The sequence below is a fragment of the Mustela nivalis genome (assembly GCF_964662115.1).
Source record: "Mustela nivalis genome assembly, chromosome: 16".
Classification (NCBI taxonomy): Eukaryota; Metazoa; Chordata; class Mammalia; order Carnivora; family Mustelidae; genus Mustela; species Mustela nivalis.
Window position 1 is genome coordinate 8,229,859 of NC_139035.1, and position 27,662 is coordinate 8,257,520.

A 27,662-nucleotide genomic window follows, 5' to 3' on the forward strand; every position below is an offset into this window, starting at 1 on the left:
ATGATTTAACCAGAATTGTTAGATGGGAGTATGAGATAAGTCTGTTGAGTGACCTAAATTGTTACTTTTTCACTGTAGGAAGTTAGTAGATAATGTTTAATATTGCAAAATCAAGAAATAGCATTATAGGTATGTCATATAAAATATGAAGATAAATATCAGGAAAGAAGGCAGGGTGCGCCATTGAGGATCAGGCTTGGAGAAGGGTACAGGGTAGAGCATGGGTACTGCCTTCTTTGTTATGAGCCATTGAATACTATTTGACTTAAATCAGGCAAATTACCCTGATACGAAAAACTCATGAATAATAAAAATAAAGTTACATATGTCCATGATCAAGAAGAAAAAAAAAAAAACAACTTCCTGTGGTATAGAAGACTATAAACAGTAAAAAGTCTGCCTTTCTCCATATCTGATCCTTGGTACAATGCTCCTGAGAAAGCCACTTTTAACAGATTCTACTTTTAGTTCTCGTGGTTACATTCAGGACTGGAAGTATATCTTTTGGTAAAGTGTAATGCTCTCTGGACTTGTGTTTGCCTAGGTAGCCAGAAGATGGGTGCACCAAACTGCACTGTAGACATTGCAGGTTAATGGAGTACTTTGGGAGTCCTGTACCACTGGCCTCTGACTGTTGGTCCTTTATCTTAGAACCACTATATACAGCCAGGCAAGCAGTGTTGACCTAGTTGGGTGAGGCGAAGGGTTATCCTGCCAGGGGGAGCATGGCATTTCTGGCAAGAGATCCCTCCTCTGACTGTTGGAGTTGGTGCCATGGCAGATTTTCCTGACTCAGGGAGTAAGTGTTGAGCCCTGGTCCAGCTGGTTAGACTATTTGTTGATTTTGATGATCTGCACCAATAAGCTCTTTTTCTGGCACAGACAATCAGAAGCAGGCAGTAATTTTCCATCTTCCTAAGAAAAATGCTTTTTGCATTTTGCAACTGTAATAAAGTTTTATTCAGTTTTCCTCTGAAATCTGGGGGAAATTATATTGAATTAAGTCAAGAACTCTGGTGATAGTCATATATCCTTTGGCCTGTCCATTTTTCTACTTACCCCACCTTGCTCTCCTTGAAAGATCAATAGAGAAAACAAGCAGCAATAATTATACTAGCTGTGTTTTATTCATCTCTTCATATGTGCTGGACACTCTTATAAGTACTCAGCATCTCATTTAATCTTCCCGATAGCTTTGGGAGCTTGCTTTATTACTCCCGTGTTAAACTGCAGAATGTGATTAACAGTCGAGTGACTTATCCAAGGTCACAGGACTGGAAAGTGCCAGAGCTGTGTCTCAAGCCCTGATTTGTGTTGACTTTGGGGCCCATGTGTGTTTTGTTTTTTCCAAGTTTTTATTTAAATTCTAGTTAGTTAACATATATGGTAAAATTGGTTTCAGGTGTAGAATTTAGTGATTCATCACTTACATGTAACATCCAGTGCTCATGATAATAAGCGGAGGCCCATGGTTTTCTTTCTGTGTTTGATTGGCTTTCAGTGCAGCTTCTGACTTTTTGTTATAGGAGAACAAGAAAGCAGCTGATTTGTACTCCAAAGGCAATTACCACACAGTGCTTATAAAAACTGTCACATCTTTTCTCTTTAAGAAACTTTGGGATTTTATACATTTTCTGTTATTTTTTGGTATTTTCTAAATTCAGAACTCTGGAATCGCCTCTGGTATCTCCTGATACCTCTCCTTTTATTTCCGTGTATTCACCAACTTTACATTCATTTGAAGTGTCTCTATTCTCACGTCTAGAATATTGCAACTCTCTTCGTGGTCTCCTTTCCGCCCACCTCTGCCATCTTAAATTACTCATAAACAAGGCTTCAGTTGTTTTAAAGAGGAACTTCTCTCATATTGAATTGTTTAAGCCATTAATATCTCTCCATTATCTATAAGAAAAATACAGCTTTATTAATCTGGAAGTAAGTCAAGACCTTTCATGATGCGGTCTCATCTGTCATTCGATGAGTTAATGTGCCCTTACCTTCTGCCCACTTTTCCTGACCATGCTAATATATCCCTAATCTGACCTACTGAAGCACAGATTTTCTTTATCACTCACTTGTTTCTTATGTGCTTTGTATTTTGATAGTTTTTTTGTGTGTGTGTGTGTGTACATCTCATTTACCCACCTGAATTGTTAACTCCTGAGTATAGGGATAGAAGCCCTCTGAGCTCACCATAATACCCAGGGTGGTTTCTTGCATATAGCATTGTGTACAAAATTAGTGAGTGAATTTTTGAAGTTGAAAGTCAACATTATTTCCAATTCTATACACATTTGCTTTTGTTAATTGCATGTTAGGTGAATAAAACTTAATTGACTGATGTTTTTTCATATCTTGAATTATATTAAATTATGGGATTAGAAATAAATTGGTATAACTTTATCAGTTTGAAATATTTTACAGAAACAGATCAGTGGCAGTTAGTATTCTGATCTGAAATATATAGGAAATCTACTCTGAGTGGAAGTGATAGACTCGTTATTGTGTAGGTTTTTGAAACTAAAAATATTTGAGAACTAGTTATAAGTTGTTTTATTAAATTATGGGTAATATATGGTTTTGATGGGGATAAACTGAATAGTTATGGTGTAGTAAATGTCAGAAAAACCCAAATCATTATTTTATCTTGCCTAATGTATTAAATGCAGTTGGAAAGTGCTCAGCATGTTGTGTAATGATGCGAGGAAATTTGAAATGTACTTAAATACTAAGTTTAAAACACTTTACTTAGATATGATTTGTTTTCCAAAAGGAGATTGCATTTTTGTGAATTAAAATTGCTTCCTGCTTTCTGCTGAATGTGAAAATGTTTCTACCTTTTACTCCCTTTTATTTGATTTTCTGGTTTAAGCACTCTGAATATTTCTTTTATTTTTTTTTTTAATTGTAGATGTTCCATGATAAGTATTTCTGCTTTAGTGTATAAATTATTTAAAGCATGCATTCTATATAAGGTATTTTTGCTTTGAAATATTTGAGTTTCAGTAAGATAAGGATAATTTCATCCTGAGACCAAATAATAAACTATCATAAATTTTCATTTATTTTAGATGTTCATATTTATTAGTCTTAGAGTGCTTTTGTTACCTCTTTTAGTACCATTTTAGTGTAATATGATTTTATCTCAGAAATCTCATGTGCTCTAAAGGCTTAAGGTTCTTGTGCCATATTTTTTCCTAAAATATTTTTTCCCCAAGTGATATTGAGCATCATAATGATGCCTTCTTTTACACCTCACATTTTTTGAAAAGATGTATTATTTTACCCTTTAATTAGGCTTTCAAAACATCCAAATGAAACCATAAATATACCTTTCAGAGTAATCACGTATTTGATGTAAATCACTGCATGGATCTGATCTAATCTCACAAACAAAAATGTTATATTTTTAAAGTAGTGACATTTTTAAGTTCATATTTTTTAAAGGGACTGAGACTTAAGAGTGAAAGTGCAGACTATCCATTTTGACTCCTCTCATTTAATCATTTCATTCCTGAAATTAGACTTCATCTTCCGATCCAAAAAAACCTCACTAATGTGCATTTTTGGCTGTGTTAATTCCCTTTGTCATAAAATGGAAGCTAGCCTCAGTTTTCTAATAATTTTTCATCACATTAAAATTCATAGCAGACATAAAAATGAGAGAATTTTGAACTCAAGTGCATATAGTTGATACGGATGCTTCCCCCCCTCTCCCCTCCACCTAAGGAAATAGAGAAATTGAGATCAGAAGTGAGTGAAAGCAGGCAGCACTTGGAACAGGAGCAGCAGAAGGCAGCCCGGGCCAGAGAGGAGTGCCTGAAACTGACAGAGCTGCTGAGCGAATCCGAGCGCCAACTGCACCTCACCAGGTACTCCCTAATCCCATCACGCGCCAGAGCCCCCATTCCGTCCCACTGGTTTCTGCCGCCGGCTTCCCAACAGTTGCTCGAGTTAGTCTTAGTCATTCGATTCACACACAGCTTTCAGGCATATTAAGAAAAGTGGAGATGTGGTAAGCAAAACACCCAGACATGTGAATGATAAGTGTGGCAGGGAATTACTGATATATTACAAAACCTTTCATCGACAATGCTCAAATATTTAGGAGGTTCTCTACCAATAGGAGCAACATGACATATTTCTCCTACCACCACCACTACCTCTCCTGTTAATTCTGTGTCTAATAAAAATGTCGAAGTGAAAGATCTGAGGAATATATTTAGGAGAAGAATCAGATACTGTCAGTGGTGAACGAGACAAAGTAAAAGACACCCTCGGGTGCAGGCTGAGATGGAAGGGAGAGAAAATACAGAACTTGAGTCCTAAGGAGGTATAGAAGTGAGAGATGAGCTTGATTGACAGTGTTCGCATTCAAACCGTTATTATAACCGTGCTCTTGTGGTTTCGAGTTACATGGTTTCTGTCACACGATACTGCGACGTGATTATCAATGTCATACAACTTTAGGGAACGTGTGGCTCAGCCCTAGGTGACAAGGAGACATTTTAGGTAGCAGCACTATATAATCCGCTGTATGGAAAAGGCACGCACACACGCACGCACGCCTACACACAAATGCACATACACAGAGGAAATTCAGATAGAGGTAGCAGAAATTTCACATTACCAGAGAAGTGGTTTCTTCTCACTTCGGGTTTTAGTACAGTTTTTCATGTTTCACAGCAAGCATTTGGGTTTGTTCAGTTCTGAAGAGTTTTTCAGTTTTTATGGAGAACTTTGTCTAAATACACATGGAAGTTTATGAGCTTCAGTTTGGTTCACAAATTAGAAAAACGCTGGTCTTCTAATCATAGTAATATGTTGAATTTAAACTATGAAAGGGGACTGATCCCTTTTACATTAAATATGACAATGTAATTCTGAGCACGGTAGGATAACAGATGGAGAAAAGCACCACTTGAACAGCCTGCGTTTCGAGAAAAAAATATCCTAGAGGTTGGTGAACCTCCCAAAGTTTTGGGTTAGTGTTAAGATGCCTCCAGTTCTGTTAAAATCAAACTTTGTTAAAAACATTTTGTTATGATAATATTCCAAATGGCTTGCCAACTTCCCTTTTTAAACAGTCAAAGAGAAAAGGACGGGAAAGGGAACAAGCAAGAAAGAAAAGAAATCCTTTATACACATGTGATATCTGGAAAAATCCCAAGAGATAAAACACTTTTATGAGAAGAAATTGCCTAATACGTTAGAATAAGAACGGTTCTGTTAGTGCCCATTCGAGGTATTATCTTGTTGAACTGAGAACATAAAATGTTAAAACCGATCCTATGGATTATTTAATCCCAGAAGTTTCGAAATTTAGCTTCATCATGATAGTTAATAGTTTTTCTCCTGTCAGACTTCTGTTGGGAAACAAGCATTTGTGTGCTAAGCACTACTAACCCACAGAAATAGGACAGCTTTCAAAGTCTCAGTGTGGCTAAGCTTCAGTAAATAAATATTAATGCTGGTTTTGTCCCCTTCGCTATTCTGTCTTATTCAGAGAGTTAATTTCTGAAGTCAGAGTCCTCCAGGGAATTTTCCTGTGCAGTATCAATTTGTACTGTCTGACAAGACCAGTTTCTTGCAAATAGAGCATATTTAAGGTACAGCAACTGCTGAAAATGGACCAGTGGTAACTAATTCTTTTGTTCTTGAGAAAAACGGTTTTGCTTGGTTCCATAGAAAGCTTTTTCTGTTGAGCTTTATTTACAGCAAGTCCACAAAAATTGAAAACTAGTTTTAGGGAAAAATAAAACTTAATTACCCATTTTCTAAGTGCAGTACTCTTTTGTAAGCATTTCACATTTAGTCTGTGTTCGTGTTTTATAAAATCCACATTCATAAATTTAAAGATGACAATTAAAAATGCAGAGAACTGCGTGTAGCTCTCTTTTGCACTGAAAATGTGGCTTGGTTGTTGGGCTAAATATTTCTGATAGACTTTTTTTGGGTTTTTTAGAGTTTGCTTTTCCTCGACAGTCTTTATTGATTCAGTACAGTCAAGTGTGTGACTGAGAAACATTATGTCTTTCTTTCCTCGCGTAGACCAGCCGAAATAAATAAATCCCACACAGGTAGCTTAGTGTTAATGTAAACATTTCAAATGACGTAGTCTGCACAAAGTTTAAAATCAAATATGAAAGCCATGTTACAAGTAACGATGAAGAATGCAGATCTCCCAGGGCGAAGAAAATTTAAAAACTGGAGTATTGACATGTAGATCCGTCTGAAAGAAAAATAGGCTATCACGTGTCTGTTATTTCCCTTTACTGTCTAATTAGATTTAAAAATGGAAAATAGAGGTGTGCCTGGCTGGCTCAGTCGGTACAGCATGTGATTCTTGATCTGGGTTGTGAGTTCGAGCCCCACATGTGGGCATAGGGATTACTTTTAAAAACAGAAAACAGAAATTCAACATTTATTGAAAGACCCAGCCAGTAAGTGTAACGTTCACCCAGTCAGCAGATACTTATTGAACACCTACTATCTTTCAGGTGCATTGCTTGGTCTTGGTTTTTTCTCTAGGGAGAAAAAAAATCAGATTCAGTTTTAACCCTTAGGCTTCTCACACTCTACCAAGCCAGCTGCATATATGCAGTTATAATCAAGTGTGAGAATACTGCAGTAATAGAAATACAGCTACCACAGGACCACATAAGGAGAATTCGCTCACTACACTGGAGGTGAAGATGATGGGGAAAGCTTTCTGGAGGAGGGATGTTTGGTAGTTATTTTGAGTAATGAGCTCATGAATAGCAGTTCTCAAAGTGGAAGAAGCTGGGGTGGGTACCCCGGTGGCTGGACCAATATATACAGAGACGCAAAGATGGGGCGGGACACAAACTCTACAGTCAGGTTTGGTGTGTGGCAGGGGTAAGCCTGGAAAAGGCAAGCACGGATTAGAGGAAGGGCCTTGTCTGTATTCTGGAGTCTTGGCCATTCTGAGAGTCATGGGTCACTCCTGATATATTTTTAAGCAAGGCTGTCAACATGATCACGTCTTTGGGTCGGCATTTTGACTCAGCAGTGTGGAGAGTCAACTTGGAGAGCTGATGTAGGAAACAGGAAGACCAGTTAGGGCAGAGTCAGCAACTACAGCCTATAAATATGGCCCGTTGTCTCTTTCTGTCTGTGAGCTAAAAATGGTTCCTTTATTTTTTAAATAGCTGGGGAAAAAACAAAAGAAAAATAATGTTTTATAACACATAAAAAGTATATATGCATAAATAAAGTTTTATTGGACACAGCCATGATTATCCTTTATGTATTGGGGCTATCGTGGCGGATTTGAGTATGGCCCTCGAAGCCTTCGAGTATTTGTTGTCTGGCCCTTAGCAATTTACTAACCCCGCAGTTAGGAGGCTGTGTAATTCAAGTAAGAAGTCAAGAGAGCTTGAACTTTAAAGGGGTCCAAATATGTATTTAAAGAAGGTAAATGAAGGGTAATTGAAGACAGATTACCTGCGGAAGAGATGATTGACAGGGCCCCTGATTAGAATAAAAGTCCCCGTCCGAGGGGTAGTAATGATGTCCTGCGCCGTGGCTTTGCTGGTAAAACGGAAGGGAAATAGCATCTTTGAGAGGAATTTAAGGTAACAAATGAGAGGGGCCGGATTAAAGATGACTCCAATGTTTTTAGCCTATGATAACTAGGTGAATTATTATTTTCAGTAGGGGACTTAAAAGGAGTAAAAGGGGGAAATAATACACTGTATTTTGGGACTCGGGTGGAGATGTGCAGTGTAGGTTCAATTTGAGGAAAAAGGTCAGGACCTGAGTCTCTCTCTTCTTTGGATGCTTTTACATAAAGCTACTAGGTGTAGCCAAGGAAACGGGTGAAAGCGTGAGAGGGCCGTGACCGTAAGAGTGGGAGAGTGGAGAGCCACCAGCCAAGGAGACCGAAGGAGTCATCTGTGCCTAAGAAGGAATACGGAATGTTGGAGCAAAGCCACATGCTTTTCTTAGGGGGACTCCCCCAGGCATCCGGGTGTTGAGGAAGCCGAGTTTTAGAATCTTCTCCTGGGCATTCGCCATCTTTGCAGCATTTGACACGTTACTTAATTCTTTGAGCCTGCTTGTTTACATATAAAATGAGGCTACAACCTGATTACTAAGTTTCCATCTAGCTCTGATCGTCAGTGATCCTAATGGTGATTGATGACATCCCATGATGAATTGCCCATTTCATGATGTTGGGCATTGAATTTGCCAGGAGTATTCTTTGTTTAAGATGTTTTCTCAGGGGGCCTCTGGGTGGTTCTTTTGGTTGAGCATCTGACTCTTGATTTTGGCTCAGGTCATGATCTCAGGGTCCTGAGATTGAGCCCCGTATCGGACTCTGCACTCAACGGGGAGTCTCCTTGAGTTTCTTTCCCCTTCTCCCTCTACCCCTGCCCCATCCTTCTCTCTCTAAAATAAATAAATAAATCTTTTTAAAAAAGAGATGTTTTCTTAGTTTGAACTTCAGAGAGATTTCGTGGAGATGTGCCATTTGCATTCATCATAACTTGGCCTCTGCTGACCTCTCACAGGGTCCTGGACCCTTCTAGCCCTTTTCACCTGGCACTGCCAATTCAGTATTCCTAACCACTGTCTTGACTCTGTCACCTGCTCCTGAAACCTTCCCTGGCATCACACTATTACAAAAGGTCCAGACCACTCGCAGGTAACGTTCCGGGACAGGGTCCCAGCCTTCTAGTTTCATCGTCGTAGTCACGAGCTCCCGTCACAAGCCAAGTTGCACTTTGGGGCTTTTTTCCCCTTCGTTATTCTCTATAACTAGAATACCCTTTTGACCTTCTCTAGTCCTATGATAATATTACCTCCTTTTTCCAGGTCACTCTGAAATCCTGATTTTACCACTGTAGCCCTCCCGGACGGCCCCGTTGCCACAGGGGGAATCCCTCCCACTCAGAGCAGAAGGTTCTCCATCCAGAGTGAACTCCTCAAAACAGACAATGGAGATGTGAGAAAAATGAGTTACTACTCTGAAGGGTTTTATGCACTTGCTTTTCTTCCCTTCTGGAATGCACTACTCTTCAAATGAGGGATGAGAGGTCTTATTAATGTTCTGTATCTCAGAGCATCTGGCCCAGCCCCTTGCAAAGAATTGGAGCGCAGTAAGTCATTTTAGGGATGGCCAATGTATGGCAAGTTTATGACTGTTCTTTCAAAGCCTAGTATTTTTTTTAAAGGTTTTATTTATTTTTTTGAGAGAGAGAGAGAGAGAGACATAGCAAGAGAGAGCATGACCAAGGGACAGGGAGAGGGAGGAGCAGGCTCCCCTCTAAGCAGGGAGCCTGGCACAGGGCTTGATCCCAGACTCTGGGATCATGACCTGACACTTAACCGACTGAGCCACCAGGCACCCTCAAAGCCCAGTATTAATAAACATTTATACACACACACACATTAGTAATAATGTATGCTATTATACACACATACATACATAGACATACATATACATATAATACACATGTAAACATACAACAATGTATGTTATTACATAGTACATATTCATACATATACACATTACTATACATATATGTATAGTAACAATAAACATTAATATATATACATATATATTTTTTCAAATATATCAGGATAAAAAGTATAAGATGGAGATAAGACAGAAATAGCTTTTTTCTTTTTTAACTTTGTATGCCCATACATATGTAAGTATAGGAGAATCAAATGACACTCATTCTAACAATTAAAGTTGGTAAAATATACCATGCTCTCACTTAAATATGCTCCCTTAAAAACCACACACACACACATACACACATACACCCGGAGTCCCAAATTAGCATTCTCTATGATTAAAGGTGGCCCCTCTGATAGAAACTTACAGGCCTGTAGGGAAGAAAAGAAGATACACAAAGAGCTGGTAAAATCAAAGAAAAGATCTAGAAGAGAGATTCCAGATAAAGTATTACAGGGACAGAGCAACAGATAGCCTCTTGCTGATCTCAGGGGCATGTGGAAACAGGTAAAGGGTAACGAAGGTCATTCTCCATAGGGGAGACCGTGGCATTGGCGGGGCACACCTGTAGACATGAAGAACATTAGCACACAGTCTGTCTTTGAACTATCTAAGAGCATCAGTCTCTGAGATTAAGAATATATCCATCTTAAGATCTGCCTGGTACTATGCTACATGCAGTAACTCTTTAAAAAGATGAGGACAGAGGTCATGGCTCAGGGCCCTGGCCATCCCTTACCCAGCCCCTTCTGTGTTCCAGGACCTGAGCTCAGTGCTTTTCATTTAGGGCCCCTCCAGTCCCTGCCTAGAGCTCTAGAAGGTGCAATCCCCTGTTTTACAGCTGAGGGAACCCAGGCACAGAGAAGTGAAAGGATCCGTGTCAGGTCCCACAGCTGCCATGGTACAGAAGCAGGTGTTCAGCCCCGGCGGTTTGCCCTCCGCGCCTCTACTGGTCCCATCCCGCCGGAAGTCGAGTAAATTCCTAGGAAAATGACTAACGCAGTTGTTCGCGTGAACTCAACTGGAGGAACGGGGAGCCTACGTTTGTAATAAAGTGACAGCTGCCCCCAGGACACTGAGAGAAGTACACGTCACTGTGTCTTCATCCTGGTTTGGGGGTCGGTCGCGTTCGTCCCTTGACATACCAGTAACACAGCTGTCTTCTCCTTTGCCTTCTTGGCTTCCTTTTTCCTTGGAAAGTGAGGCCTTTCCAAAAAGGTGGAAATTCCTTCGCCTACTTGGTTTTTGACGTGTCCAAACATTTTTAAAGAGCTACGGGATTTTAGTCCCTCTCACAGGACTACCACTTCCATCCGTGTGGGTAGATCACTTTCTGGCTCAATGGATTAGAACAGCCTGTTTCGGAGCGGTCATGTGATGGTCGTCGACCGGTTACTGGAGCAAACATTCTTCTCCAGACCTACGGCTGTACCTGTACTCAAGCATATTCTTTCGACTGCTTTATCTTTTTCTCAGGCCTGACCTGGAGGGGGATTAGCGCAGGCAGCCTCCCGTTTACGTTCCAGTGAATTGAGAACGGAGCCGCTCTCAGTGCGCCACAGAAGGGAGGCCAACCTGCCCTTCAACTTGAAGGCCGGAGCTCGGCTTCGGCTGCGCTGCCTTTCACATGTGTGCTTCCTCTCCCCCCTAAACCCTGTGTTCAGTGCTCGGTGCTTCAGAGAATTCCTCAGAGCAGGAGTCTGCGAGAGCCCCGTGGAAGAGGGGTCCCCTGCTCTTCCTGCTCTTCCGATCCACACGGGAAGGTGTGTCCTGTGACGCGGACAGAGAATAATTGAAAGGCAGTGTTGTGGGGAGAGGTGATGAACTCGGTCTCCCCAGAGCATCACAGAGCGTCGAGCTTCCGTGCAGTAATGACTGCAAATGCTTTCTTGACTGGAGTTGTTTGACCTCTCCGGTTACCAGGAGTCAGGACTTGGGTTGAGGTAACAGAAACCCAGAAAGGGGGAACTGATTAGTTCCGGTTACCAGACCATGTAAAATCCAGCCGCAGCTGGCGTCAGGCTCTGGAGCAGGGACTCGGGGCCACCCCAGTTTGCTGTCCATCCCAGAGCTGGACTCCTGCCTCAAGGTTGGCTCCTTCCTTCACGTTCTCCCACACCATGGAGTCACCTCCTTCCATCCGAACTGAAGGTAAAGGAGATGCCCTTGATCCCAGACTGTAAGAATGTGACTTCCTGGCTCCCCCCACTGCTGATCACACAGCCAACCCTTGGATGTGCACATTGGCAGCCTCAGCAGCGGCCCTGGAGTGAGGGAAGGAGGGACACTGAGCAAGGGGAAGAGCTCTCACTAGGGGAATAGGGGCCCGGGGCCCTGGAGACGTCAAACAACAGGTGTCCCCTTCTGTTGTCTTTTTAAAAATATATAATCCCTGATTTTTCCTTCGAGGAGCAAAGTGCAAAGACGGGAAAGAAGAGTACATCTCTGTTCATGTCGGTGTGTGAGTGAGAGTCTCCATTGTCAGCACGTTACAAGGCCAAGGAGGCAGGGTTCGTCACAGGATCGCTTTGTGGTTTTCTTTAGAGAACTCTCAGAGCGCTTAAAAAGAGAGGTGGAGAAAGGATGCATAAATGAGCCCTGACACTGGCCAAGCACTACGCCTGGTTCCCAGCAGCAGTGCGACAGGAAATGTGGCCTGGGATGGGCTGTAAATGATGAGTCTGCGACAAATGCAAAAATGGAGTGTTTGGAAACTTTTAAATTGCACAATATCCAACTGAGTGCATGATCAGTCGGTTTTCTTTCTTTCCCACTCCTTCCTTTTCTTTCTTTCTTCTTTCTTTCTTTCTTTCTTTCTTTCTTTCTTTCTTTCTTTTTCTTTCTTTCTTCCTTTTCCTTCCTCCCTTCCTTCCTTTTCTTGTATCTTTTAAAATTAAAAAAAAAAAATCTAGTCATTTGTTTTTTATTTCATTTTACAAGCTCATGTTTTGCAAATAAAATTTTAAGAAGTTAAACTTGTACACGAGAAGGTCAAACACCCTGCCTTCTCGGTCCTTACAGCAAGCCCCGGGGAAGCTGAGGCATGAAATCAGGCAGCCGGGAAGGAGGCAGGGAGCCGAGCAGAAGAGGCAGACTTTGAACCAGGTCCATCCAACTCCAGAGCCTGTGCTGTGAAGCTCCTGTTCACAAATCAACGCAAAAATGTATTTCAAAGCTAAGCAGAAATACCCTTTGGATTGCAGAATCTCAGTTCAGAGGCCAGGAGCAGGTCTCTGGCGTCAGGCTACGTCTAGCACATTCTCCGTGAACATTGCATCATAACTTTGCCTCTGCTCTTTCTTCTTCGGGGCAAATTATGAATGACCTGCTCTCATTTTCAGGTGACAAGGTCGGAAGCCCAAACTTCCAGTCTCTCTCTTCGTTTGTAAAGGGGACTGTAGCCCTGACATGGAAGCTTGCTATTCCTTGAACTTTATTTTTTTTTCCCCCTCCTGAGTTTTATTGAAGAATTTTTAGCCTCAAGTTTCCATTTAAAAGTTAAGCTTGTTTTTTTTTCCTTGTACTCCTTTCATGAATAAATTAAGCAGAGAACGTGTCAAAAATACTTTTAAATGGATATATGTGCAACCAACATCTTCAAGTCTTGAAATAGATGGCCTTGGTACTGTTTTAAATTACGTCCTCTTTTCCTCCCCACCCGGCCCCCCAGAGAACAGGCTGTCGGAGAGCCAGGGAGGCAAAGGCGTTTCATTTTGTTTTGGTGGACACTGGGCCGCCAGAGAGCCCTGGGCTCCACCTGTTTGATGGGCGAGGAACCCTGGTCCCGGTGCGCCCCGGGGCGGGAGAGGTTAGAGTCGCAGGCTGCCAGAGAATGTGTCTCCACGGGTGGGTTCTGCCTAACTCTCCCTGGCTCGCTCCTCTCCGTTCTGTGAAGCCCAAATGTGTGTGCAATGAAAATCGACACCGGGGATGTCTTCTCTCCCCTGCCACACAGGCCCACAGCCTGGAGCGTGGTGGTGGTCGCGGCCAACTCATTTTCTGAAGAAGCCCAGAGGAAACGGAGAAAGGATTGCCCACAGCACTTGCCCGACTCAACAACAATGAACTTCAAGTTCAATGCAAATAGAAGGAGGGAAAAAAGCAAAAACCTAGAGCTGTGGCTTTAGTAGCCCCAAGTAAGAATCTTTTTCTAAAAGAAAGCTCCAAACTGCAGTATTAAGGTAAATTAAAAATGAAAACAACTTGATGTTTAATTTCTTTTTAAACACTTCTTCCTAATTGGAAGTGTTGGCTAGACCGATTATTGGGCATGACTCACTTGTTATTTAATGTTTCCCTGATACCCACAAGTAGATTATACAGTGACTCATTGATGTTCGGTGTTGGAATCAAAGCTCATATTTAGGATCCTGAGAAAGGAGGAGGTTTGGAGAATATCCAGTTTCTTCGGTGCCCTCCTCGGGGCCAGGTCTCATGGGGGACCAGGGCCCACTGCAAGGAAAACTAGATCATTAAGCTCCTCTTCTGTGAGATCGGCTTAGTGGCCAGTACAGTTCCCTGAATTCAGGAACTCAGAGTGGGCACCCAACGGGTCAGGGAACATTTGGAAGCAGACTGTGTTGCTGACATCCAGCTGAGGGACCTTGGCTCTGCATGACCTGTCCGCGGCAGGCGCCTGGTCACCTGAGGGAGGGCTGAGCGTCTCCTGCCCCGGCCAGCCCGGTTGGGGGGAGAGCCAGGCAGAGTACGAAGGGCTCTCTTTCCCCTCCACCCCGTGGTGAGGGCATAATTATTCTAAATGTAGCCATACCAACAAAAGAAGTACATGAAATCGAGTAAGAAGTCACTATTGGAATATATGCGAGGGCTGGAGGTGATGGGGTGTTCGCGTTGAGCCATTCAAAGTGGGTTTCGGCAGGTTTGAGTTTTGCTGGTTTTCCAGCAGCGGATCGGAAGTGTGGTTTGCCAGGCTGGGCATAGCTTGATTTTGACACCAGTCCTGGTTCTTCTTCTGAGGACCTTCTGTCACCTTGGGAGAAGTCTCCTACCACACTTTATTTCCTACCGAGCTTAACTGTAATTTTGTGAGGATGTATGTGAGTATGAAAATCACTGAAACTCATTCAGTGGTTCTGTAAGTCTGAGGTGTTACTCATCTGTTCGGAGATGATGCTACTAATACGAATTCGTGTAAAATCAATTCACTAGCCATCCCAGTGCTTTGCTCAGGCTAGAAAACTTGAGGGCAGTTAAGACAATATCAAGTTACTGAAGTCCTTTTTGGCAAGGCGGCGGCCGTGACGAATCAGGGACACGAAGAGAGTGTATCGTTAAATATATAACGTCCCATTTTCTAACTCTCACGTCGCCCTCTTTGTCTTTGGAGGAAAAACCACCTTGCCCCTCCTCATACAGCCCGTTTGCCCAACGAGAAATAATGAAAGCAGCTCTGCGGGCTCGGGGGCTCTCTGTGCTCTGCCTTGTTGCACGGATGGCAGTTCTGGACCCTTTTCCCCTTTCTGAAATCAGGCCTTTATTCAGGATCAGGCACTACTGAATGAGTCAACAGTGTTAGGATGAGGAAGGATGATAATTGTGTTAAGGAATTAGATAAAATTCATCCACGGTGAAAACAGAGCCCCTGTCGGATCTGCAAAGGGAGCCCAAATTCAGATCCTGCGCTCGGGCTGATTTGCACAAAGGCTTTCTGTTCAAAGTGGAAGAGAGGTTGACAGCATGAGACAACTCATGTAACTAATAAACTTTTGAGATGCCGTTTCATATGTTTGCTTTTCATTAAATTCAGGAACGGTTGCGACTATGTTGTTGTGATTCAGTCAACATTTATTCCTATCTGTTTTTCATATACAAAGGCGTAGGGATGCCAGAAAATCAACTGTTAACGGAGAATTAACTTCTTTGGCATGCTTTCATACTTATCTTCCAAATTAAAGAAAATGAAATGGGCAGAAACAGAGTGTAGATTACCTCCTTTTTGTCAAAAATGGTGGGAATTTGAAAATTAATAATAAAAAAGGGAACAGATGCAGTAACATGCCAGAGGGAGATTAATGTGGAGAGTAAAATCTGTGAGCAACAAAACTGAAGCAAACTGAATCAGTGGGAGGTGGTTGTACAATCAAAATCAGGATAAAAGAGAAATTACAAACAACCCTGCACTTGTCAAAGTAGTAGTAATGAAATCCTGACTCTGCCAGCAGCGAGAACCTGTGTTAGCACTTTGGGGTAAGGATGGTAGCCGGGTGCCAGGTAGGAGGGCAGTGCGAGGTTGCTGGGCAGCAGCCATCTTGTGTCGAACAGATGGCACCGAAAGCTGGCAGGGGAGGGGCTCCTTAGCAGAACTAATCAGACAGTAACAGATAGGGCAGCTGGGAAGACTGACCACAGAGAGGGAGTCTGCGGGGTAGCCGAGTGCCATGATGTTTGCAGTGGTGTGCCCATTGGTCTGAGATAAGACCTTGCAATGTCTTTCCCATCAACGGAAGAGCGGAAACTTTTGTTCCAAGAGAAAAACTGAGTTGAACTGTAGCACCGTTGGGGGTTGGGGGGGGGTGGCCATCGGGGTAGAGGGTCAGGAAGGAAGGATTGTCCATCGCGAAACGTGTGGCGTGAGTGTTCCGTCTCGGCTACGGTGGAACTTTAATTTTTTTGTGCCATTTGGAGTTGGGGGTGGGGGGCTGGGAGGGGTGAGGTTCCCGCCGTCCTAATGTGTACAGTGCGGCACGTGGAGTGATCACTTTATGTATTTTATGCATCAGAGAGTTTCTGGTACCAAGGCTGGAGTTAAAATTAGAAGAGACTTTTTGATACGATTTCCACCACGTATGTCTTTGACAAACGAAGACCCAGACCCACAGACGATACACGTGATTACGCCTAATAATTTCTCAGAACCTAACTGGAGCCGCTTGACCTCCTTTTCCCCCCGGTGAAACTGCGATGGAACGTCAAAAAGCTAAGCATCATTCAGAAACCCCAAACCTTAAAACAAAAATAAGATCAAGTCATTCTGAAAGAAATGAGAGAGAAAATGATCTATTAAATTTAATAACTCATTAAGGAATCATGTTTTTTAAATATAGAGTTGGGACGTTCATGTTAAAACTATTACTTTAACAAAGAAATCCAGATCTCCTACATCTGTTTTTGAACTAGTATCTCTCTCTCTCTCTCTCTCTTTTTTTTCCAGAAGCTTTGTAGCTTGGCTCAATTTATTCATTTTGAAGGGGGAGGGGGAAACATTACCAGGATTTGAAATAGGTGGTATAACATAGCCATATGCTATTTATGCAGCAGTTTCTGCAATAAATCTAATTTGGTGCTGTCAAAAAATTAGACTTATTTGATATAGCAGCACATTAGTAAATGATTGTGGCAGATTTAAAGTTGTCATTTAGTCTCTCCTTACTCTTCACAGAATCTTGCAAATTTGTCTTCTCCCCCTTTGCTCAACTCTGTGACAATGTCTCAGTTCTTTGTCCTGCAGTCCTGCAAATATTTTTCCCATCTGAAAGAAGGGCTTGTCTTTAGGTAATCGAGGAAGGCGGTGGAAGGAGGAGTACCCTCTCTGTTGTTAAAAGGCTGTGTGGACGGAGAGGCAGAAAAACCCACACACCAGAGAAGAATCATTGTATGCTCATCATTTTCAGTTCTTAGAAAAGCAGAACCGTTAGTCTCACTCAGAATGTAGATAAATTAAGGCAGGTCAGTTCTCCATTAAGGAGCTGAAGTATTTTTACCTTCCAGCCTACGTCCATATGCTGCTTTGGGAAAACTGGTATGAACGCATGTGAGTGACATCAGCGCTTCATCCTCACCTAGCAGGGCCCTTAGAAACGGCTTCCCTGTTCTCTAGTAAACCTAGCAACATGGCTTCAACGCCACTTTATTTTTGCTGTGAAATTTGTCTTTCGGGTGCTGGTATCAAAGTATCTAAAACTTCTTCCTCGTTTTTCTGTTTCAAAGATAAAACAAGCATCTTACACCTGAGGCAGATAACGGTTAACAGGAGTCTCCGAATTCCTTCACTCGGAGCCATCGTGATGCTATTTCCCCTTTTCTTTTTCTTCCGCACTTATGGAGGGGAAAAGTGGATGTGTGTGCACACTCACGCATCCGCGTGTGAGTGTAAGTGCTGTTCAGCTGAGCGGCTTTTCATTTGTTTACGTTCTTGCCATATACATTTTTTTAAAACAAGCCTACTAGTGTGTTTCTGAAACGCAGTTTGCTAAGAATGCAGCGTTCCTTCACGGTGATTTAAGCAGCTCCTGTGAAACTAGCATTTTGCTAATACTTCTTTCTTTTAGATAGCAAACCAGACCACGGAAGTGATCGCATGACCAGTACCCTTTCCATGCTACAGAAGCAGGCATCCAGGTGACCAAACTGTTGTCAGGCACGGATTATACTGAAGAGAGAGAAAAAAAAAATACCCAGAAAAATATTAAACAGACTTGCTGGGTAAATTAGATACTAGCTCTGGAATTTTCTCCACATAAAAACAATTTATTTCGATACCATGTTTGGGAAGATAGAGGAGGAAGCACCTCTTAGAATTCATATTTGGTGTTCAAAAGCCACACCTTCAATTGCATTGTATATATTACATAAGAAAGATTTCTAGGACATAGGGAATTTTGGAGGGGAAGAATAGAATTGAAATTCGAGCTAAAAAAGAATGTCTCTACACTTGGATTTGAAGCTGTCTTTGTCGGGTTTTGTTTTTGTTTTTATATTTAGCATCACAATAATTTTCTTGAACACATCTGAAGAATTGTTCTGAGAAAGTCCTTTTTGGGGGGTAAATTACAAATATCTAATCAATCAAACCCTAAAGATTCAGATTTTAGATTGCGTGTTTTTAGGCTGCTTTTATTAATAAAACCTGCCTGCAACTCTATGTCCATGAAAAAAGCTTCAATGTTTGCCTTTTCTACAAAGGATTTAGAAAATTTTCCTGGCTTGATTAATTGTGCTTAATAAAAGCATATGCAATAGGACAAAATCTTGGGGTGATTCCTCCAAATCTAAAAGCAGTGTTAGGAATGAAATGGCCCTTAGGTTTACATTTAGCTGACATTGATTTGTAACAGTGCTTTCGTTCAAATTTGTGTCATCTCTTTTCTCCTAAAAAGGTGATCTCCCTTTTTCTTGCAAGAACACTGAATCGAGCCATGGCTTTGCCTTTTTCCTAGAGAATAAAGTTGCCTAAAATGCTGGGAAATAATGCAACGTAAAGTGATTTCATGTCCGATTTATGAAGGGAGGGTGATTACTTGACAGCGGGGGATGGCACAGAAGAAATTCACTGGAGAGTATAATTTTCACCTAATTTTTATGAGTTCATTTTCTCCCCAGAACTAGCCTGTTGGTACAACTTCTATTTCTTTAGCTAGATGATGGTGTGCTTGTTGGGCAACATATATTTGAATATTATTGAAGCAGAACTGTTTATTTTTTAAATGATGAAATTTAAAATATACTCAATTTGTGTATTATGGGTTCAGTCTTTCAAAGCAGTAATGGAGCTGCGTGTTAATATATAGCTTATAATTGAAATGGTACATATTTGTACATTTTAAGCATTTCAGTGTAAAATTTCTTAATTGGAATACTCCTTCCCTTGGCTAATTCATTAGTGAAAATATTTATTCCTCAAGTTAATGCTGTATAGTACGGAGCAATTTTTACATAGTGTAAACTTGTTTATGATATTTTGATTTCACTTAAAAACTTTTATTTTGCTTCTTATACATATAGTTCATACTCGATATAATAAGAAGTGCAGACACACAGGAAGAAAATACATATCAGCTGTCTGGTTTTACAAATGATCATTAAAATACCATGTCTTACTACTTTGACTCCAAATTATTGTCTTCCCGAACCCAAAAGTAATTTTCACAAGTGCATTACACAACAGAGCTTCATCTTCTGCTGGTTAGCAGGAGAGGATTTAAATCCATGCCGACAGTTCATTTGACAATGACCTTGAGGGGCTTTGCTTCTTGAAGAAGAAAGCAGAAGCTTGCGGTAAACAAAGTTCACTTCTGACAGATGGATTGAATGACAGAAAGGTTGCGAGTGCCAGAATAGCCCTGGCAGAGGAGGAAATGTTCAGTGGAATCCAACAGGAGAGGAGGTGTGAACAGGTGCAGGGTTGCTGACGGAAGGGGAACCAGATGGAAGGAGCCAGAGCCAGTTTATTTAAAGGAAAAGGCAGAAAACATTGAAAGGCTGTGCGATCAGTGGCTAAAAGTGTTCATAGAGGAAGGTAAAAATTCACAAAGCAAAACTGCACAGTGGGGTAGCTAACACTTAGCATAATGGTAGTAATTTGTGAGTTTAGTTTGGAAGTTGCAATTGAAATACATTCATCTTGGCTCTTGACACCATCAAGTACAGATATTTGAAAGTTGTTTATTTTTTTTTAAGTTTCTAAGCTTTTTTTAAATCCATCCATTAATTTAATTTTTTTCCAGCCAGAAGCTCCGTTGTGATAATACTAAAATTGTGTCGTCAGCTAGGCAAAGAAAAAAAAAATTTTAAGTGAAGGTTAACATTCCATTCAAATTTATCTTGTGATGCCTCAGTTTTGTTCACATATGGGAAGCAAATGCACGCACTGTTGGGTGACATCTGTAATATCTAAGAAATTTGCAATGTTGGAATAGATGCTGTTGGTTGCTTTTGTTGTTTGGAGTCCCTGTTCATTTCGTGAGGTCCAGTTTGATTGTTCCAGAAAGATTAATGCTCTCTGAAATATACACTTGCCTGCCTGATCTGCAGGTTAATTTCTGTTGTTGAGGGTGCCCTGATTTTCACTGACTTTCCGTGACCTGCCCTCAGGCGGACACCTGCAAACTCAAGAGGCATTTACAACAGGAACAGTGGAGAGTGGGGCGAGGAAGGGAGGACTTTCTTGTTTTCTTAGACCTACTAAAATTAAACTTTCTGCAAACCGAAGACATCCGTGCTAGTCATCTGCCTGGTCACATCACCCATGCCATTTACGTGGGCCCTCCTCTACCCCTGCCGCCCCTGAAATTTTCCAACGTTCCATTACTGATAAAGAGTTGCCAAGTGAGGAGTAGCTGCTATGAAGCCATCCCCAAGAGAAATGATGAAAATGTACAATTATTTTGAGATGTTAAAGATCTAGTGATTTATCTTCAAGAGTTTCTGCACACTCTTCACCAAGATTAGATACCCGGGGTGTACCCAGTGAGCGCTGTGTTCACATCCCCCGTCTCCAAGCAGCCGGATCGGTAGCTTAACATCGGATTAGGGCGGGTGTTGAGAACATTCTGATTTTAGAGATCACATCTATGATCCATGGCTTGCTTTTGTCAGTGAGAAGAGAGAACTACAGTTTGATTAGCAGTGATAGAACATACTTATTCACGCCCGTGTGCTTCATGGAGAACCATGTGCTCTTGGTCATTTCTCTTTAAGAAATGGACACAACTGTCTATTTGGAGGAAAAGGAGTAAATGATTTCTTTGAACACAAGGAAACCGATCATCTGTATTTACAACCAGCTCCAAAGTGTGCCTCTTTCCCCTCACTTGTTAAGAAGTTTTCATTTAATAGATAATTCTTATTAACCTAAAATTCTACATAAAGTTGATTGGGGCATACTTGCCTTATCGTAAGGTACTGAGTTTGGCATCTCTTCCATCCTAGTTCCTGAATACCTTTATAAAATCTGTTTTATAACAAATACAGAGCTTTTTTATAATAATATAGAACACTAGTGTGGTCCTGTTGTGTAAAATAATACCACAAAACTCACCTGAATTATGGGATTCAAATTGAAAGGTTGGGAAAAGAAACCGTAACAATTAGTCATCATTTGCTTACATCACAAATTAAACGGCAAGCTCTTTATAGGTGGAACTCGTAGCTTTCCAGAAATACGTAAACTTAGCTGTACTCAGCAGTGTGTCTTAAGTCTAGGGGTTTTGTAATTTTTTTTGAATGAAGGGATAACATGTTGATTATTATTAAATAGGCATTCGTTCAGCATTAGCTGTACTAGGCACTGTAGGTTTTTTCAGTGCAGGGGTGGTGATCCTTTATCCTAGCGGATAAGGTGGATATAGTAACTTACCTGTGTGTGTGTGTGTGTGTGTGTAAAATCTGGAAAACATTATTTATATTTAAAAGTATTCCTTAACTCAGATCCTTGTGAGTGAACGAATTAGTGAAATAAGCTTAATCCAGCCCTCATTCTTGTATGTGAGGACTGAGGTGAGGGACACTAAGTGACCTGCCCAAGGTCAAGAGTTCTTCAGTGAAGGCTGAGTGTGTAGTCTCCATCTCCGTACTCCTAGTCTAGCGCTGTTCCTGGTTTTCTACATTATACAGCCCTGGTATTCAGTGATAACATGACTTGTCGGAAGAAACCTATTAAAATCTTTCTGTAGGAGTCTTGCACAACCTGTTGCTGAAAGGAAAAACAATTTTCTTTTTGGACTTTTCCTCACGGTTACTAGTTCTTGAAACAAACAGAAGAGCTGTAACTTACAAACAATGACCACTTCTTGGAACACTCCTCCTGGGGGCAGTGGTCAAGATAGCTCCCAGGACACACGGCTTACTCCGTGATGAGCATGTTATTCACATTAACTCACTTAGACTCTACTTGACCCTTTCAGGTAGAGTCTGCCATGAGCCCATTTTAGAGATAAGAAAACTAAGGTGTATGGAGGTTACTACCTTGACCAAGATCACGGCACTAGCAATGAGGTGGAGTTGGGATTCAAGCCTCAGGAATTAGGCTCCAGAATAAGTTTATTTATTACACTTTGTATGTTGTCTCTGGTAGTGGGTGACGTGAGAAAATCGATTCTGTGATCAATTCCTTTTGGAAAGTTGAATTGAATAGGGTTCTTTCCAGTTGGACTTCTCAGAGCCTTGGAAATGCTAACTAGTGCACATTGTGACTCTCTTGGAAAGGGATTTCATTTTCAGCATTTTCCAAATTTATACAACTTATGGAAACTCTTCTATCAAATCTCCACATCTCTCCCAGGAATCAGGTGTTCAGGAATACACTTTGGGAAAAATTACTCTAAATTCATTCATGGTAGGATAATTGCACCGTGTGGGAAGTTTTTTGTTTTCTTATCTGCGCCTCTGGGACTTCTCTCCCCGGCCCTTCCATTCGTGCAGAGAGCAGGTGGGTTGGTACCTTTCAGCTTAGGTTGAGTCCGTCCTCTAAAGCGTGGGGGAACATTTCTATGGTCAGCTGTGTGAGTAACGTTACAATGGGTTCTTCCGGCTACACCACTCCAACTTGAACTTTATATGGTAATAGTTCCTGAAAATAAACTTGGCAAGTAACTAGACCAGTCAGTTGGGCAGGTTTAGGCACCTCTCTCAAAGCTTGACTCTTAGAATAAGATTTCATAGAGTAAAATACCATGGATGCTTTGGGATATAAATCGTTTCAGAAAACCTTCGGCCAGGAATTACTGGCCCAGATTCAAAGTCTGGGCCCCTAAAGCAGACTCTGCAATAGACCTTACTCTCCTCCAACTCCTGCTCTCCCAGTATTGCTTCCATCTAAGTGTATCCCTTCCAGTATCCTGAAGAAATGGAGCTACTCATGGATAGTAAGCTCTAGAAGTCGAGAAGGCGAGCACTCCTAATGTGTTAATTTTTCTGTAAATACATTTGGAGGTGCCTATAATTTGTCATTATTTCCAGCAGCTCCTTGTGGTAAGATTCTCTGTAAATAATGATGTGGCAAGGATAATGATGGCGGGAACAGCGACTCTCGCGAGGCTTGCTGTGTGGGGTCCTGGCTTCCCACCCACCCCTCCCCTTACCGGGTTCGTGAGTGCTGTTTCTTCCAACAAACTCCAGCAATTTTTGTAGAGGGCTGAAACCATTCATTGGTTTATCTGAATTCCACAAAGTGCAGATTCTGCTCTGCAGTCAGTGAGAGCTACAGAGGCAAGAGATAGCTCACCAGGCGGTGGGGTGGTCGATCAAACTGGCTGACACATTGAGTAATACGACTGTGCGGTCCTCTTGACCCACTTGGAAAGTGCTGAGTTGTTTTTTTGTTTGTTTGTTTTGTTTTGTTTTGTTTTTACGAGAAACAAGTAATGAATGATACAAGGTTGATTATTGGAGATTCAAAAATCTGTTGGGAACAGATTTTTTTTAGGAAAAATTTTAGATTTTAGGAGATTACCTCCAGATTTCAGGAGGAAAATTCTCTTAGGGAATCTGTTATTGCCATTTAACAATTACAGAAAGACTATTAAATGCTGAAGATTTTCCAACTGTACGCACATTTACTTATTAGGAGACCTAATGCATGTTCATAATGATATTTTTCTGTAATTTGCCAACTTGGCTGTGTGGAATACTTTTTACCAGGCTTTATAATTTAATTTTCATTATGCATATGTATTTGGGGAGGTGCTTCAAACCAGATCTGATTTTTTTTTTAAAGCGTTTATTTTGCTTACGTTTGTGTAATATGGTAACTGCTTCAGCATTGGCTGTTCTTCATTTTGTATCAGAATTCTCCTTTGTTTCTCCTTTCAAGCAGTGGTGACTGGCCGACTTAAGTGAGAAATTTGTTAACGTAAAAAGGTATATATTATTTTCATAGCTTTTGCTTTTTATAAAAAATTATGAGATTTGATGTCTTCATGAAGCACTTAAAGTTAGCAGGTTTTGGCAACAAAAACCTAATCGATTGGTGGCCCATGAGGATTGAAAATGACTCTCTGCTCTGAGGAAGTAGACAAAGGAGTTATGCTCAAACCCACACTGTCCAATGGAAATACAGGGAGAGCCACAACACACAAGCCGCGTATTTAATGAAAAACTTACAAATAGCCGCATTTTAAAAGATGAAAAGAAACAGGTGAAGTTAATTCCAATAGTTTATAACCCAACACAGAATGTGGTATCATTTCAGCATGTAATCAGTATAAATTAATGAGTTTTGGTTTTGTTTTTTTGTTTGTTTGTTTTTTTTTGCTGCTTTTTTTTTTTTTTTTCCTAAGTCTCCCCAGCCTGGTGTGTATTATTTACACCGACAACGCCTCTCAATTCAGCCCAGCCACGTGTCAGGTAGCGGCAGCCACGTGTGGTCAGTGGCTGCATTAGAACCGTGGCAGCCCTAGGCTCTTGTGTTCACTACCCCCAGCTTCTGCTCAGCAGCCAGTCTGGATGCAGTTGGTTTCTCCTGAGCATAAACCCTGAATTCTATTTCTACAAGAGCTGGAATCATTCTATAAAAACAAGAAAATCATGTCAACTTTTTCAGTAATTTTGGAGTCAGTAGCCAGGCCCGTCTTTGATTAGTCCTTTTCTGCAGAACTGCCACTTGGAGCAGGCGGGGGAGGAGGAAAGAGGAAGCTGCCATTTACTGGTCATTCTTTGCAGAGCAGCTGAGCTCCGAGCTGGCCCAGCAACCCCGGGCGTCAGTTCTCCTTGTCTTAGGGACCCACCTGTGCCTTTACACCTTACAGCTGTTGCAAATAAACTTGACAATGAAATAACTAGATGCCAGGCCATTAGTTGCATGTAGACCTTCGTCAAATAGTGTTCTGGGCCGGATGTTGCTGGTTGCTTTATATAGATTGTCTGATGGATTCAGACAACATCGTTTCACTAAATGAGAAAATGACCTTAGACCGAGGTCCCTTCCAACGGCACACAGCAAGTGGCTGGCGGGTCAGGGCCCAGATCTAGTCTGTGTGTGTTCAAAGCCCCAATTCATATCCGCTGTACAATACCACTTCTCCCATATGGCTTTTATCAGGAAATTAAGGACATATTTTTGGTGAGGAAATTTTTTTATTCTTTCTTCCAGCTTGTGAGTCTTTGAGATAATCGTGTGGATCGTTACCCTTTGATTAGTTGTCTTCTAGCAAATAATAATGAGAATCATAGTGGTACCGATTAATATTTCTGAACACATGATATGCCCGTGCTATATTAAGTATATTTTACATACAACGTCCTGGTATTCCGAAGGAGAGGTACATTATTAACCCTATCGCACATTTAAGAAAACGGAGTCATAGGGTAAGTGACTTGCTTGGGGGGCATGGCTAGTCAGTGAACAGGCTGGGACTCTGGTGCTAGATTCAGCTGACACCAGGGTCTGAGCTCTTAACCTTGGGCTCCTGTGTGCAGATACGTGACCCGGCCCTGCTGGCAGTGGGCTTCCGCACTGAGGCCTCAAGACCAAGGGCACAATGCCGCTTTCAGGGGCCCATCAGGATTTTAGTTGCTTTGATTCCTTTCCTCAGGTCATGAATTCGCCTGTTTTGGGTACACTCAGAACAGGCTACCCTGTAGAAATGCATCCGAATATAGAGTTAGAATAGAGGTAGAAGCAGGTCTTCGGGAACAGAAACAGCAGTTCTGCAGCCGCGGGGATGGGGAATGCTGTGGCCTCCCGGTGGCCACAAAAGAAGAAAACCCAACACACACCCAGGCTTCTTAGGAGAAGGAACCTTACAAAGGTAGGTAAGAGTAGTTGTAAGCCCATGTTCCAAGCCAAATAGAAATCACGTTAAATCATAAAATGACTCCAAGGGAAAATGTTTTTATGAGGAAAATGACCTCAGTCCCGTGGCAGAAACATGCTTCCCTAATTTGAAAGGGGGTGAGGGGTAACATTGGAACGGGAATCCGAACACTTGGGCCCCAGTCAGTTTTCTCTTCTGTAAATATAATTGTGCTTTCCAGCTCCAGAATCCCATGCAGAATTATGGAAAGTTTATGCAGCTCTCAATCAAGTTTAAAAAAACGAATGAACTATATTTTTGTTACTAAGTCAAGGTTAGTCAGTCGAACGCAACCCTAATTCATAGGTACAAACATACTGGGTGTTTGACCAAAAACACTGCACTTCAGTAACAATGAAAACTCCACTGTCTTTATTACAGCGTTTATCAGCTTCCTCAGATTTCTGGTAAATGCAACCATTTGACCCATAGCTATAAATGGAGATATAAATTAAAAAGTACTTCTAAGAAACAAAACAAAACAAAACCAAAAAAGCATGGCAGCAACTCTTACAAGACGACCGATGCAAAAAATCAGAAATTAGAAATTAGAAAAATTAGAAGGAGCAGATCATCATTCCATTTGCTCCCTGGATCTTTAGAACAGCATCTGAGATTTTCATGCAGCAGCTTTGGAACAACAAAGTGCCTTCTGTTTCCAGTCGCTGGTGCTGGGCACCTGAAGGTACAAGGCTGAGCAGTGAGCCCAAGAGCTTCCCAGCAAGGGCAACAGCAGCAGCAGGCAGCCTTCCTCATTGGACATTATGACCTTGACTATCAGGTGGAGTCCATTATATTCGGTATAGTTTGCTCAAGGGAGCAGAGCCGTAATTAGTATATATTTTAGACATCTTTCTACTGTAAGTGGTCAGATTTCTGTGGGTCTGCTGCCTGGAAAAATCCTTCCAGGTGGAACGTCTAACCTCCCAACATCCCAGATAAATGAAGCATGACTCTATCAGACGTGGGAAATCCGGTGTGATAAAGTGTATTTAATAACTGTACTTCTTGCTATTACAGCCTATTCCTTAATAAATTTAGTAGCCACGAAGCAGCCAACACATTGCCCATTTAATAATGGATCTGAGAAATAAGTTTCAAAGGTATCACAGCTTGATAATGATGCCACGTCCATTAACAGGTTACGGAAAAGTTGTTACAACATATACATGGATCCTACTGATGTCCCATCTGAAGTTACTCGTCAGAAGGATGCATTATGGGGACTACGTAGATACACTGACATTTGTGGGGGAGGAAAGGCAGGGGTGGGCCAAATTGATCAGTTTGCATTGAAGGTCAGAGATGGAAAACGTGGATGTTTTGACAATAGGAAGATGCAAAGGCAAATTCATGATCTAATTTATTTTCTGCAGTAGCATATTTGTTTTTATTCTTTGGTCTAGTGAACTGGGCCCATGGTGTCGTGAACGAGGAGAGACTTAGATCACTTATGCATGAGAGACCTCTGAGCTCTGAGATGTTTTAAGGGTGAAAACCGCTGGAATGTGCATTTGGTGGTGGTACAGTGTCAGCGTCTACCTACGGTAGCTACCATGTCTAGGAAACGACTTCAGAAATTGCTCTTGCTATTGCTGTAGTAATAAGTGCTCTCCCTGCTTCTAATGTTGTCCCTTCCCCAT

At 41.6% G+C, this 27,662-nt stretch overlaps 1 protein-coding gene across 13 annotated transcripts in view; it reads left to right on the top strand.

The window, feature by feature from the left end:
* The window catches only part of SDCCAG8 (SHH signaling and ciliogenesis regulator SDCCAG8), a 229,160-nt gene that overhangs the window by 108,485 nt on the left and 93,013 nt on the right, over positions 1-27,662 (top strand). For all 13 annotated transcript variants that reach the window (XM_082702251.1, XM_082702254.1, XM_082702244.1 and 10 more), the window contains one exon: positions 3,730-3,872. In XM_082702251.1, coding sequence (XP_082558377.1) covers positions 3,730-3,872 — 143 coding nt within the window. The remainder of the gene's footprint in view (positions 1-3,729; positions 3,873-27,662) is intronic.